The sequence below is a fragment of the Pangasianodon hypophthalmus genome, chromosome 29 (genome assembly GCF_027358585.1).
Source record: "Pangasianodon hypophthalmus isolate fPanHyp1 chromosome 29, fPanHyp1.pri, whole genome shotgun sequence".
NCBI classification, from domain to species: Eukaryota; Metazoa; Chordata; class Actinopteri; order Siluriformes; family Pangasiidae; genus Pangasianodon; species Pangasianodon hypophthalmus.
This window is the reverse complement of record NC_069738.1, coordinates 8,558,777-8,575,198: the sequence shown is the minus strand read 5'-3', so window position 1 is coordinate 8,575,198 and position 16,422 is coordinate 8,558,777. Positions and strand designations below refer to the sequence as shown.

Here is a 16,422-nt window from a genome sequence, read left to right as displayed (position 1 = left end):
AAGGAGGATGGTGAAGAGTAGTTCTGAGATTTGTCCAGCAGAGGACAATGTTGACCAAAAGAATTCAACTCATGGCAGTATCACACCAGTATTGTTTATCATGCCCTTCACAGCTGGATTTTGACTTTTTTTTTATTGTACTTTAAGTGAAATATTCAAATATTTCATCAGCTCAAGCTTGTTAGACTTAATATACAGTATGTGGAACTTTTTACAGTAAAATATTGTGTTAAAGTATTAAAGGAAAAATTCTTGAATTGTGAGGGAACAACTGTTTAGAGCTGCTTTAATGTAAGTGATAAGCGCAACTATATTGTTTTGTAGACATTCCACAACATTATATGTAACTATAAATGGAAAAAAGTTCTTTAATAAATAAAAATATTGTAATCTTTGGAATAATTTCTTTGGTATATGATGATACAATGAATAAAACATGTGCTGTTATTGGAAAATAATCAAATTTGGGGAGGTAACAGTAATTCTGCTTCAAGTTGTGCCACATCACACCCTGTCACTGATTATTTTCCTGTAACAGAACACTCTGTTGTGTTTTACTCCATTCCTAACTAATTTGTGCTCTCTTCATGTTGGAAAATCCACTCCAGCCCTTGTGTCTATCATTTCTTTATGCTATAAGTGCCTACTTATTTGACCTAGACGATAGTCACAAATGTGTTGTGTCATTGAATGGATTTTTAGATGTCTAATGCTTGAATGCTTGAAGGGTAGAAATGATTTATTTAGCAGAGTGTCTGATAACCATGAAAAACAGAATGAAAAGTAAACAGAAGGAAAAATGCACTAATACTAGTAGTTACATCTAATTTAAATTAATATAATAAAGTCATATGTTGTATTTCACATTCATTAAGACAAAATAATTGAATGTGTATCTTGGTGAGTCCGTAATGTATGGAACTGATATGATGTAATGGAAGGTTGTTCTAAAAAAAAAGAGCTTTCATGAGAGCAAGTGAAAGCATTGTCTTGCCACGAATGTTAAAAGTTCTTACCAGGCTAAATAAGACATGGAGACGATGAAGACCAGCAGGACAAAAGCTCCAGCGGCCACGCCGTACACCCAGGTCTTCAGCGTGCCGTCTGTAAAGAATAATCAGCACAGACAAATCAACACCAGCTGCTTCACAACCTGATGATCAAAACCTGCCTGTGGGCATCGGATACTACCTGCTGAAATCAACTGGCTTTTCAGATATTTATACAACACCCTGCCACAAACATGGATAAAATATCAACAGCCAACACTAATGAGAGAATCCTTTGTTCCCTTCAAGGTTTCTTCCTCAGGAGTTTTTCCAAAGTGGAGTCCAGAGAACCCCAGAGGTTTGTGAAGAGTAGCCAGGGGGTCTGGGGTCTGTGATTTTTTTTCTATTATTATTTAAATCTCTACTCACAAGTATCAGAGCTATTACATACTGTATTTTATTGAGTGCTTACACTTTCATAAATCTTTCATTCATTCATCGATCTTCAGTAACTGCTTTAGCTTTTACATGCAGTATCCTAGACACATGTTTAGGATGTTAATGTCACATTTATACCTCCATGTGGTGGACCAAATATCCATTCAGTACTCTAATATACAAATGCGGCAGAATGTACATACTGTATATCTGAACTCACATCCATAAAAACACACCTCTTCCAAAAGCACAAAAAACATTATCTGGAATATGTATACAGTGCATGTGTATATTAATTTTTATTTATATAGACAATGTCAGAAAGCAGCTTTACAGAAATCTGGATATAGATTTAGATCCCTAAACAGAAAACTCCTTGAGACAACATGAAGAAACCTTGAGAGGAACCAGACTTAGAAGGAATCCATGGGCTCCTAAGAGGCACAACAGTAAAGCATTCACCCTATCGTTGGGAGATTGTGAGTTTGATTGTGTGTGACGATGCCAAAGGGAGCAAAGAGAGCAAAACTGGCATTCCTCTGGGTGGGAGGGATGACATGTTCTCTCCATATGTCAGTCTCAGCAACACTAGCCAATCATGGGTGTCTATGAGCTCATGAATGTGGAAGAGGGCGGATTCTTCAAGTGTGTTATGCTCTTCTGTGAGAATGAGTAGCAGTTCAAAAACATGTGCAGGATGGTTTCACGTGTCTCGGAGGAAGCATGTGTTTGCCTGGTAGCTGTTGTGTGAAAGGGGAGACTGGCTAGTGGATGAGAAACAGCAAAATCTGGGTGATACTGGATTTTGGGATTTTAAAACCATTACAGTATACAGGTGTATAAGGGTAAAGACAAACAGTACTATGAGTGTTGAAAGGATGTAAATGTCTATATAGATATTTCACAGAATGTATACTGTTTCATTGTCAGTAATCATTGTATAGATCATCATCATTCATTCCTAGTTAGTGAACAAAGCAGAAAGATTAAGCTTTGCTGCAAGGTTATAGCCTACCAGGTCCGAATGGCTGCAGGTACCAGGTTCGTCCAGAGCGCCCGGGCAGGTTGGCACTGGCCTGTGTGGGGCTCATGGCCCTGATGGTCTTCACATCGGCTTTGCTGTCTCCTGCAGTGGGAATTTCTAGTACAGGGATCAAGGTGCACTGGTCCAACACTCCATCTGACGTCATCACTTCAGTGTAGCCCTCCTCGCACCCACACACTCCAGCCTGCAGGGGGCAGAAAGACACCAGTGACACACAGAACCCCACAAATAATACTGTATATTCAACCAGCAGGCCACACTTAATTTAAACATAGACTATTTTTAAATTAAAAGCCTTTTAATTAGTGGAAATATCATATCTACTGGACAAGCGAATTACATAATAATAGATTATACAAGTATGGTACCAAAATTCCACAGTCTTGCTTCAGTTCAATGCTATTTTTATTTAAATTATTCATTACTAATATGATAATGCCCAATCAAGCTGTGCTGTTTGTCTACCTCCTTGTGCTAATACACATCAATGTCTCAACAATTACATATTTTATTTATTAAAGAATGACACATCATACTTTTTAACCAATTTGAGTTATTCTTGTGAATATCACAAGAACAAAACAAGTTACATCCAGTTATCACTTATGGGTCACATGACCTTTTTGATATAGATTCCCTTGACCATGTATCAGTTTAGGGACATAATTCATGACTATCACTTCTAGCATTTTCTCACATTATACACAATATCCGATTTCCCATGCCAAACTGAATGTATTTAGTCATTCATTCTGTGATGTATTTTCCCCAGCAGTTCATTATACTGCATGTCATCTCACTCTGTAACTGAGAATGATTTTAAGAAGCAATAATGGTGATGTCACTTAGGATTCTACCATGCCGTGTTGGTATTTCTCAATATCTCTAGAAAAAAATAGAGACTAATATGATAGTTAGTGCTGTAGAATGTTGGATGTGTGTGAGTGTAAGTTTGGGAGTGTGTGTGGGTGTTTGGATGAGATAAATCTCAGCATGTGTTCTCCAGCTGATATGTATGAGTCTGCTTGCACTGCACTCCTCTATGTCTAAATGCTTATGTGCTTATGTGTGCAAATGTGTGTGTGTTTTGTGGCATTCCACAAAACCCACTGATTTCCAATGTGTATTCTCCTCGCTGTGCTTGCAGTTCGCCGGTAGTCTCCTATTCCCTCAGCAATCTCAGGAGGATAATCACTCCCAGTGCAAACACAGAGCTCAGACCAATACACACATCACAGAACGGACTGGAATCTCCAAAGCAGCAGACAAAATGAGCAGAGGCTATAAGCTGGTCAATACCCACAGAGGAAATGAGTGATGCTTAGCAGGGGATGCTTAACACACTGATTCAGGTTCTCATCAGCTATATGTACTGGTGCACTGCTTACATGATAGAAATACACACCAGGCATTTCCTGTAGAATGCATCTATGCACAATCTTCAAACACATCACATATTGGATGTTGCAAAAAGCAGTTCGAGATATTTCAGATTCCTTATTTAAATGACTCACATGGGTATGAGTACTCACACCCATAGACCCTAGGCTCTAGTATTTCAACCACGGCCACCTCTATTTATAAAAAGAATGCATGACATTTCTCTAACAATATTACGTCAGTGCATAGAAGTATGATGGTGAATATAAAGCATGTTAGTTTATATTAAATATGTAAGGAATAAAACAAGAGAGGGTGTGTGTTTACAGGAAAATAATTAATGGGGTAGTGTGGAAGCACATCAAGCAGAGTGACTTTTACCACACTGAAATTGATTACTTTCCTATAACAGCACATCCTGAAGTGTTTTATTCCTCTTATACCACAGCAATTTGCCAATACTTGCAACTGACAAGTCATGACATGTCTAATCCTGTCGTACAGAAAAAATGTTCAGTGCAACTTATTTGCAGCACCTTCAATATGTTGAATATCAGCGTTCTGGCACAAGGATATGTTATATAACAGTGTATCAAACTTTCTGTCACATGCTCTGTACCTTCTGCACCAATGTATTTTAATCAAACTAACCTCTTCCACTATGCTATTTCAATAAGATCTGTATATATCTGTATATACCTCTTTTTTTAAACCCACTTCACAAATTTTTCACAACATGATTAGATTTACTGTGCTCATGAAACGGCTTCTCTTCTTTGCAAACACAATCGGGCTTGTAAGTCACATGGTAACGTGGTACGGTAATGCAGGGATTTTCAAAATGTCTCTGTATTCTCAGTATCCTAAAGAATTTACACGCTAAAACTATCCGTATGGTAATATACAGCGTTACCATGAATGCAAACGTTTTGTGCGTGTGTGTGTGTGTGTGTGTGTGTGTGTGAGAGAGAGACTGGGATAGACATGTCTGTGCATACACATACAGCCATCAGCATCCACAGGAACAGAAGCATTGAAATATATTGCCCTAGACTTTGCAATTTTTCCGATGTTGCACCTTGATGATTTGTTTGGCCTTGTGTCTTGGGATTCATTTGTGTTCATGTACTGGGAATGCATACATGATGCAGGGGCTAAACCCTGCACATACACACACACACCTACACACACCTACACACCACACACACACCACATTGCACACACACACTAACCTCAGTGCAGTATGAGCGGTATTTGTCGCAGGCTGGGTCACATGACCTGTCAGACACGGGTTCGCTTGTCACCAGGCATCCACCTACAGGGTAAGCGGTCACATTTCAGTCAGTATTGCATACAGGGTCGAGAAATAACACACACACACACACACACACACAATTACAAATATGTCCCAGATTTTGGGACTGCTCCTTATTTCGATGGATTAGTTTGTTATGCTGGAGGCACCAGAATCTCAGTGAAGTGTCTCTCTCTCTCTCTCTCACACACACACACACATACACTCTCTCTCTCTTTCTCTCTCTCTCTCTATCTCTCCCCCCTCCACTAACACAACTGTTTTAAGATATTAGCACTCTTGCTAAAGCATTGCCTCATATTAACTGCATGGTTCAGACCTCGAGGCTCGCACATACATTACCATTAATTCATCACTTGGCTGACTGCATGAATATAGACGCAGGCAGAATAAATAAAAAGAAGCTGAGCTCCTGCAGTCAGTCCCAGGTGAACAGCCGCTTTTGAACAGAGGAACTGCAAGCAATTAAAAATGAATCTCACTACAGGATGCTGAGGAATCACTTCACAGTCAAGGAGAGAATAAGAGGAATATGCACCTCCTTCTCTCTCGATATATAAGCCATAGCCTGAGGGAAAATCCAATGGGAGTACACTGAAATGGACAGTCAGAGGGCATTGTGGGGATTTCTTTTTTTTTCTCTGCATTCTGCAATAAGAGCGGGAAAAAAGAACTTCATCCAGCTCTTGGACCTTCTCCATGACAAGTGCTGGGTTTTATCCAAGATTGGAAGCGTGTACAGTAGCTTCAGCCAATTCAGAAACCGTTTACACCTGAAATGTCCTAAGAGAGCTCTCTCCTCTACACTCCCTGTGATGTTTTTTATTACTGAAGCATTAGGAATGAGCTATAGTGGTGTTAGGAGGTGTATGATCATGGCCTCTGAAGAACCAAAAAAAATAAATAAATCAAAATTGCAGGGGTCTGCAAAACAAGTGTTCACCTATTCCAGGCTTTTTGATGAATATTCATAAAGCCCTGCATTTTAGGACAGCACATGAGTATTCAGGAGAATGTGTGTATGTGTGCGTGTGTGTGTATGTGTGTGTGTGTGTGTGGTTTGAGAAGAAGAAGGTGGGGTGTTTGCTGGAAGCTCTGGTACAACGATCTGTCAAAGTGGTCAGGCCTCTGCACTGCCATCTGGAAAGAGTTCTGTTGGGAATAAATGACTGAAAAACTAGTGTTTGTGAATTTCTTGGAACTGGAAAATGTTAATGATGGATTAAATACTTACATGTACACAAAACTGTACCAAAAGAATATATGTAAACTTAAAATTGGCAATTTTTATTTCTGTCTCCTAAGACTACAATTTTTTGAAGAGGCTCTAAAACTGAAATGCCTTAGTATTTAAAACCATTGGCCATAGCAAAGCAAAAAATATAACACTAAAAATGTTAGAAATAAACAAAATGTATCAGCAAGATATTTAGGATATTTAGTTTTTTTTTTTTTTTGGTGCCTAGCTCCTACAAATTAGCGGGTTGTTATTATAAATAACTAAGTCATTATTTATTATTTACAAAAATTGTTTAATTAAACAGCCAGGAAATTAAAATAAAATGTCCAATGAGTGATTAATTCTTAAAGTAATTGATATAATAGGTTAAAAAAAATCCCAGAAGTTCTGTGGATGGTTAAGGGTCTTTAATTGGTTTTACCTGGAACCATGTATTATTATTATTATTATTATTATTATTATTATTGTTGTTGTTGTTGTTGTTGTTGTTTTATATATTACTTTTAATTTCCTATTAAAAGCTTAGTAATGCATCTATACATACACACTCACACCCCCAGTGACACAAGGAGTGTGATATGAAGTGGGATTAAAACGTGTGTGTCATGGATTAAAAGCTTAAAGCTTATACAGAGACAGGGAGAAAGTAATCACACTCTACTGCCCTCCAATAGTCTCGTGACAGCTCCTAATGCCAACTTATCTCACAACCTTGTCCTGCTAAACACACTCACACAGTGAGAAATGTATTCCAGCCTGCACCATAAAACCAGTGCAATATCTTGTGAAGATACCCATAAATCTGACTCTGGTTGGTTGAATGTTCTATATAATTCCAAATACTGCATCTAAAACCATGCATTATTATTTAATATACTACACTTAGAGAAGCCTGTCTGTTTGTCACTGATATGAAAAGTGTGTGTGAGACTTGGCAGGGACGCACCTGTGACATTTAAGCCATCCGAGCGTTGACACCATACTAGGCGAGAAGATCCTCGCCATGGACCAGTCATCCATTTATACTCATAACACCGACCCTCTGATGGAGGAACGAGAGTGATTAATGGACGGTACACTGACCCAGGCCATATCTTTAGATTTTATACCAATACAGTTTTTCTCATAATACTACATAAATATATTGTATCTCAATTATTATCACGCTAAACAAAATCTCACTGATTAGTGATTTCATACTTCGCTGTGTGGACATGTAATTTAAATGTGATGTTTTAAAATGAATTTTATGTCTATCACAACAGCTGAGTCAAACAGGTGATAAAAATCATTCTTAGTACTGTACTAATTTAATTTGGAATAATTTTGACCTAAACTTTCTGACTCAGTTGCTTAAATATATGCCAGTTTCTATGTGTAGTGTGTTTTCAAGGTTCACTTGTTCTGAACGCCGCTACTTCACCTGTGCATGGTTGGCTCTCCCACTCTTGCTCTGGACACTGTTCAAGGTTCTCCGGTTCTTCAGCGAGCGCAGTTCGAGATCGCACCTGTACCGAACCAAGGCCGAGATCGTCTCCACCTACACAGCTCTGCTGACAAGGACTCCACGCTGTCCAGTCTGTCAAATAACACTCACCTGCCAAACACACATTTCACAGTTATTTATGTGAAAATTTTCAAGGTCAATTTGCAACATTTGTTAGTAATAATTGAAGGCATCTGTACATGAGGTTATATGTTTTTTATGTTTTTATGAATTTTTATGTCTTTTTCACTCATTCGAGGAGCTTCTTCAGGTCTAATGTTACAATTAAAATATACAATATACTGTAACTAATCGTTTAGGCATGTAAACCTCAGGCGTCCACACAATATGACATGATATGATTTTAAAGGGAACAATTTAAAATTTGACAGTAAATTTGCAACAATACAATATGATATGATTTAGAAGCCTCCGATCCATAATCAAAATAATCAATAATAATCTATATTTGTTGTCTCAATTCATTTCAATCATTCCCTTTTTTAAATCGATGCAAATTGTCCAATCCTTATGTAATTTTTTTTAACTTAATCATGACAATAATTAATAGTAGCATTCTTAATAGGACAAAAAGACTTGAAGCCACTCAGATGAGTGGAGAAACATCTTCAAGATCTTTTGTGTGTTCCTTACTACTGGCACAAATTCTAAGAGCCATATTCAGAGCTGGTGATCTAAGCTGGGAAACTCTGGGAAAGTTACTCGTGTTCAGAGTTGGTTTACACACACATACTTAAATTTATTTTCTGAGCTGCTCATTCAGATGATTAAAATGACCTGTGTTTAGTTCATGTCTCCGAGGTTGTCAGAATCTTCTTGAATAGAGGTGTCTGAGACATCATTTTTAAATACCATCTACAGCACACACACTTGCCTTTCAGCCTCAAAAAAACAAGAGGAACTGCTCCTCACTCTATCACATATTGTACAAGAATATCTGGCTTAAGTCCAAGGTCAGGATCATGCAGAACTGAGAAACATCTCTGTCAAATAATTTTTATTTGTTCACTGAATTTTATTTTCTCAAATCTGAAACTAATGCAATGGCCACATTTTTGAAATGGTAAAGCAGGCTACTGCAGGCTGCTGCTACAGATAGTCCTAGTTTTTGCCTGTCTAAATGAAATGGGCTAATCAGTTCGATTTGAGAAAAGTGAGCTGCTGCAGCTCATCAATACTTTTACCCAATACAATTAAATAAAACTGAAAGTTCTACATTTTCTTGTAAGTGAGGTCTCCATAGATCGTTTTTGTGAAGAATTTATTTTCCCAAATTCACTCTCCCTCTCTCTCTCTCCCTCTCTCTCTCTCTGTTACTAAGAATATCTCTGGTGTCTATCATACATTCCAGCAATTTAGTGAATCACCCACATAGTGAAAGCTCACAGGCCACTTGTTTCTTCTGCCACATGGATGGGGGAAGCTTGACAGACAAATTCTGCTGACAGTGTAAACAGACTCTAGTTCGTAAGCGTTATTACACTGGTCCATGTATAACAGATTGCATCATGCTTGGTGGGGAAAAAAGCAAACTGAGGCTGTATATTGTAAAAAAAAAAAAAAAAAATAGGTGACAAGTGTAGTGTACGTTGGTGCATTAATGAAAAGTAAATTACAGCAATCTTGATGTATTTCAAAATTAATGATGAGAATCAAATCAAAGCAGACTGCAGACTGTGCTTCGTGAAAATATCAAGAGTGTGGAGTAGTGAAGTGAGCGTGCAGAGAAACTGACGGCTGTGAGAGCACTCAGACACACACTTGCCAGGGTCTACACTTTGCTCACGAGACAAGGTGGAATTCTTGGCACCTTGCTGCAATTCAAAATGTTCCATGATGTCCCTGATTGCCAAATACTAAGAAGGATACTTATTTTGTTATCAGTATGGTATCGATATCACTATCAACAAGTACCAAAAACACTCTACTCATATTTGGTTTAAAAAAATGGTATCAGTGCATCTCTAATTTTAATATATGTGGTTATAACGTATTCTTGAATAATCAGTATAATTTTTGGTAATGATAAGCCAGGTGATATTTGACTCAGACACTAATGTAGACATTATATACAGGGTTGCCAGGTCTCTGCAAAATTTCCAGCCCAACAAAAATATGAAACTAGCCCAAAAAGTTTAGGAATTGCAATGTTAATGCATTTCTTTTTCTCAGATTTTGCAGGGTAAAAAAGTTCACCATGGTGAAAACGCATTTCTGATTTAACCCTGCAATACCCCTTTCCCTCACTATCTTTGCAATGTATTTTATAGCGGAAATGGTATCATAGATACACTGCCTACCATAAGACATGCTTTTTCCACCCACACCATTCGTGACTGGGTTAAATTTGGTGTAAAAATGAAACCTTGGCAACCCTGACTCTACACAGTAAATAGTACCAGTGGCTGTATTGTGTGAGCATCAGACCACACCTCCTCTCATTGGTGAGTCAAATATCATGGACAAAGTGACACCAGTACCTTTACAAATTAAAGATCTGCTATTACATACATATTAAAGTCACTGTTTACATTGGAGTACATTTCTATTCGTGGAACGTGACTGGAATATCACAATGTATTTCCAGTACCACTTTCCACCTGCATACAGTGCTGGATTTCATCATGTGGATGGAATATGAAATCAGAATGTATTCATTAGCATAAACTAGGTCAGACTGTCCTACTGTAATGAATACCTCGGAATATTAATTCGTCATGAAGCAGACTTTCAGAAATCCATAATCTCAATCACAATATGTCACACTAGCAGGCTGAGAATACTAGAGCACTGAGATGATGTTTTTTATAGTCTAGCATGTATCAGTGGGTGTTTGTGCATGTGCATAATATTGTCAGGTACCTCTCATTACCGTGTGTGTGTGTGTGTGTGTGTGTGTGTCCTACACAAGGACAGCTGTCACACACATTTGCATTAGGATTCAGACAGTAAGTGGAGCATGAGATGGGATTTTCAGGGGGCAAACAGTCCATGACTCCCTATCAATGGCGTACATGAGCATATGTGTTTGAGAGGTCAGCAAGAGAATTAGGGTTTGGAAACTATATGGTCAAATTTCACAGAAGGAACAGGAAGCTCCATATCAAATAAATCCATACAGTGTTGTGCAGAGACATCATCAACTTTGCATCTAATTGGCAACACACCATTAATATTCACTTTCCTTTGTCTCTGGCACAGACACACATGAATGTTTATGAATTATTACAGTCATATTCTGTGCTGCAAAAACAGAAAAAATCTGTGTCAAAGCTCTTTTTCAGCTGCACAGAACATGTCAAAACACTGAGCTAAATGTGTCATTCACACACTCTGACTGTGCCTGAAAATTTACTGAAGAATGTACTGCAGCCTGGTACCTGGCAAAAGAACAGATATGAACTGAGTTGCCAGTTTATTAGCTACAGAGAGACAAGGTGGCACGGCGAGCTCGATCCTGAGCTCAGGTTACTGTCAATGCAGAGTTAACGCATGTCCTCTCCATGTCTGTGTGGTGTTCCTCCTGGTTCGCTGTTTTCCTCCGAAAAACCTGCTGGTATGTGGATTAGGTACGGGAAATTGCACCTAGGAGTGTGCAATTGTGTGTATCCTGCTATGGACCGGCATCCCATCTAGGGTGTATTCTCACCTCATGCCCAGTGTGACTGGGATATGCTCTAGATCCACTGCAACAATATAATATAATATAATATGATATGATATGATATGATATGATATGATATGATAGTGGCCTACTGGATAGAGAGTCGGACGTACAACCCAAAGGTGAACCTGAAGGTCGTGGGTTCTAGTCTCGGGTCCGGCAGGGATTGTAGGTGGGGGGAGTGAATGACCAGCTCTCTCTCCCACCCTCAATACCACGACTGAGGTGAGACTACTGTGTGTGTGCACTTGGATGGGTTAAATGCAGAGCACAAATTCCGAGTATGGGTCACCATACTTGGCGACAAGTCACTTCACTTCACTTCACTTCACTGTAATATAATATAATATAATATAATATAATATAATATAATATAATATAATATAATATAATATAATATAATATAATATAATATAATATAATATAATATAATCTATGGTAATAACAGTGGATGTAGTCAAAATTAAACGTAATACTTAACGTAATAAAGTTTCCTGAGAAGCAGGACACATTAGACAAAAGTGGTTCTGAGGCTGGGGAAAGTAAAGCCTTTTCTTTCAAGCCTGTTTCATCTACAGCCTCAGAAGCACAATTAACTTGCCACTTTATTAGACACAGAGTCACGTGGGTGTTCCACTAAATTAAGGTTTACACTGACCTGGTTACAACATGATTAAAAATAGAATTTGCTTACAAACTGAATATTTGCAGCATACAAATACCCCACAATAGATACAACATAATAAAACCCTACGCAATAAGATGCTAACAAGAATAAACCTGGTTTTGGTGAAGCTCTCACTAGAGCCCCCAGAACTCATGATGCTATAAATAAAACACACTGCTTTGGGGCTGGGTCAGGATCGGGATGATGGTAGGATCCTCTAGGGAAATCTACTTCACAGAACTGAAACATTTAGCCACCATCCCTCATAAATATGCTAAATTAGTAATAAGACGGACTGAGAAGCACAAACAGTCTATGACAAGGATTCAACTTTCAAGAATATCAACATTACCTCACGTGTGAATACAGTATGAAGAAAAAACTTTGTATTTCTATAATTACATTGTAATCACACTTACTATAATAGACTCATAGCTAGGTAGCTAGCACGTAGTGTTTATATGGACAATGTGAAGGCATAGTGACTGCGAAAATGGCAAAACTGCAAAGAATATCAATATTTTCTTGAAATGTGTGGGTAAATTACTAAGAGAAAACTTTATATGACTAAAATCACACACAGTATAGTGTAGTCATCTTGTAAATGCTCCAAATACAGCTAGACATGCATCCACTAGCTAAACTGAACCACTTCTAACTTAACTCATGAATATCCTTAAAATTTTGAAAAAAATAAATGCAAAAATAAATAAAGTTTCTATATATATGTACAGTAGCCTTAAAATATTGAGAGAGAGAGAGAGAGATTGTGTTACCTGGGCATGGCAACGTGCATGCCTCTTCCAGAATGATCTGTGTGTCTCCATCCACGGTCTGCTCCAGATCTCCACATAGTTCCTCGTCCACCAAACTTCCACCATTACTCCCAGAGCTGTCAGACACGAAGCAGGACACGTTCCTGAAGCGAAGTCCCTCTCCACACCGAGCACCCTGCGTACACACGTACACACACCACAACCATTAGCCATGACTCACTTTATCCACATTTTAGTTTCACTGCACTGCAGTCCTGAAGTCATGTTTATTGATGGCATGGCAATAAAAACTGACTTCGCCTGACTGGACTTTGGCAAACAAAAAATGTTCTTTGTTTTGATGAGAAGAAGTAAAGCCTCATAGCAATGCACAAGGTGTTCTCAGACTGCAGCCAAGGACCACTTTAACTTTCCACAGACTCCCTCAGATTTATTTTGAAAATATTTTATTTCTGAAATTTCTACCAAGAGAACACATCAGATCCAAGTTGATTATTATAGGCTACTTGTTTTTGAGTCATTGATGTTTGGATTAAACCCATATAATAGCCTTAATAATGGTGGGCTGTGATTTCCACATCTAACAAAAATTTTAACAGCTATGGTTCACAGACCTCACTTTGAGAACCACTGATATAGGGCACAAATACCCAGTCGTCTAATAACTATAAAACTCAGTGGGGATTTGTTTATTTGATTTTCTTTTTTCCCCATATTTGCTCAAAATCTTTGCACATATAAGGTTGTAGCCAAGGCAGTGCATGAACATTTGAGCCTTTGGAGTCAAGCTGTGGAGAACAAAGGAAAGAGGTAATATTTCCTCAGAGTCTGCACTGTGACAGGGGCATGTGGCACCACTCAGAGTTGGCAGACAATAGAGGAGAGAAAGAAAAAGGGACACGAGAGAGAGACAGAGAGAGAGAGAGGGAGAGAGGGAAAGAGATAGCAGCGAGCTGTGTCATCTCCCTGTTGTCTTTAATTACACCCCACAATAGGCTCAGCAATCCAGACACCTGATGAGCAGAGAAATGCAAAAGAGCACAAGAGAAAGAACGAGGCCTGAGCCAGACAGGATCTAAACAAAAGAATTAAAGAGCTGTTATGCAACAAACAATTCATAAATATTCATAAATTATGTGATGTAGCCTGACCTCAACTTTACACGGAGACCATGCGCTGTATCTCCAGCTGTAGCAGGGTTTAACAGGGCATGGCTTCCACTGCTCCATCTGAGAGGGACAAGGACGGCCATCACCCTGAGATGCCTGGATCACAGTCCTCTGCCTCCATAACTTTCCTACAAGACAATGAAAGAACTCCAACTGTCAAATACTGACTCACAAAAATAAGCTCACCAATGATCCAGGTAATAGACAATACACAGAGAAAAGTATATTAAATTGAAATATGAAATTGAGGCTTTAAAAGTCTTTCAAAGAAATTCATGACCTTTGGGTCTCATTTAAATACAGTCATCTAACAAAACATTGGTTCTGACAGTAGTTCAGTAGTATATGTGGGTTTATATTAATGTGCCCACTCTAATACATAATCATTTCAATGATTACAACTCATTCACAGTGAAGATTAATAATAAACAGATTAAAAACATGGTGTTACTTAAGAAAGAAAAGCATATAATCATTGATGATTATTATATCATATTATTATTGATTGGTGAATCTTTCTGTAAGGTACTGTTCATTTCATGTTTATGCAAGGAGTCTCCAGTGTCATCGCTTTGTAACTGTCAGTAAGTTTCCTGCCATGAGAAAGCTGCACTTTTTTATGACAGGGAAAAAAGAGAGGCTGGCGATAACATAAGTGATAGCATGAACTAACTTGACTCATGGAAGTTCCACAACATTAAATATAACTATAAATGGTTAAATGTATGAAGTGTCATTCATTTCTAAATTAAAAAATTTAATCATTGGCAAGTTCGTGTGGTATAAGATGAATAAAACACTTTGGGATGTGCTGTTATTGGAAAATAACCAACTTTGGGGTGGCAACAGTAACTCTGCTTCACCATGGGCTGCACCACGCCCACTCATCATTATTTATTTTTACCTATAACAGCACTCTGTCATGTTTTATTCCTTAAATAGACAGTTGGCCAATTAATGTACTTATCACAAATATATGCAATGATCTCCTCTTGTGAGCTCTTTTTGAAGATTTACCATCTAGCATTTGTAGTCCTTATAAAAAAAATCCTTTTACTGTAAAGAACATAGTTCATATTACACACTCTATCATATGCTATAACTTGATACCAAACCCTATAATGATGTGTGTCCTGAACCAGACTAATATGGCACTCTCTTACACATAACTCACTCAGTGGAGCCATTTCCCGGCTTAATTCCAGTGCCTGGAACTGCGTTGATTAGACATCATTACTGTTAAGCAATCTGACTGTAACATAAGGGAAAAAGAGGAAGACATGAGCATAATTTCTTATCCCAATTGTATCCCACTGGTTAAGAGTGGCACCCATGGGACACTTGCAATTAAGCGGCAGGGATTTGTTGTTGTCTTGGGGGAATATACTAGATTTTCCGCCTATTAGAGCAATTTCGTCACATGGTAGGCTGTATCTTTGCACAAGCTGCCAAATACTGTAAAATTGAGCAGTAAAAGTGCCATTTGTATAATGGTGCTATAACTTAATCTTAAAGTTTTGCTGGGATTAGAGATCAGTACCAGGACATAGTTTTCATAGTACTTCAGTGTGCTGAGCTCAGAGTACACACGACTTCTATTCAGCTTGAAAATAGAGTCATTTACAGTATGGTAAGACTGCTAAGGGGTGAGTACTTCCTAATGTTTGCATTCAAATGTCACCTGGTCCAGCACACCCAATTAGTCTGCTCTGCAGCAGCCTTGACCTCTGACTACCTCATGCTTATAATATCGCATTAACAATGGGCCATTGAATAAAATTCTCTGCGCTCTAGCACACAAGGAACCTCACTTATATTATCTTCGGAGTTGTTTTTAATGAGTCTGATTGCACATAGCCGTAAGGGGGCACAATGTGATGCTCCTTAATGTTGAAGATGATCAAACGGGTCCCGCACCAGTGCACTGCCCTCCAGCTAGTCTTAGCATTTGTCTGTTCATCTTCTCCACAGGCTTTCATCATAATAATGTCACTGCAGAGAGGCTTATCTTTAACATTTTGGGTTAGCATTGCAGCAAAATAAGCAAGGAATGAAAATAGTCAACATTGAGGTAGTGTGATGATTATTTTCCAATAACAGTTAGTTGTGAAGTGTTTCATTCCTCAAATTACAATTTTGTAATATATTAAAGAATGACATGTAGTTTTAACCATTTATAGTTACATTCAATATTATGGAACATCTCCAAAACAAGTTATTTCCTGTTATCAC

The 16,422-nt window shown here is 38.2% G+C and overlaps 1 protein-coding gene across 1 annotated transcript in view; it reads right to left on the bottom strand.

Annotated features, from left to right (window-relative positions):
* The window catches only part of thsd7aa (thrombospondin, type I, domain containing 7Aa), a 102,319-nt gene that overhangs the window by 3,732 nt on the left and 82,165 nt on the right, over positions 1 to 16,422 (bottom strand). The window contains exons 21-27 of the mRNA XM_026942292.3: positions 14,173 to 14,318; positions 13,022 to 13,196; positions 7,831 to 8,004; positions 7,354 to 7,449; positions 5,085 to 5,167; positions 2,443 to 2,656; positions 1,017 to 1,104 (exon numbers count right to left, since the gene is read on the bottom strand). Of these exons, the coding sequence (XP_026798093.3) occupies positions 1,017 to 1,104; positions 2,443 to 2,656; positions 5,085 to 5,167; positions 7,354 to 7,449; positions 7,831 to 8,004; positions 13,022 to 13,196; positions 14,173 to 14,318 (976 nt within the window). The remainder of the gene's footprint in view (positions 1 to 1,016; positions 1,105 to 2,442; positions 2,657 to 5,084; positions 5,168 to 7,353; positions 7,450 to 7,830; positions 8,005 to 13,021; positions 13,197 to 14,172; positions 14,319 to 16,422) is intronic.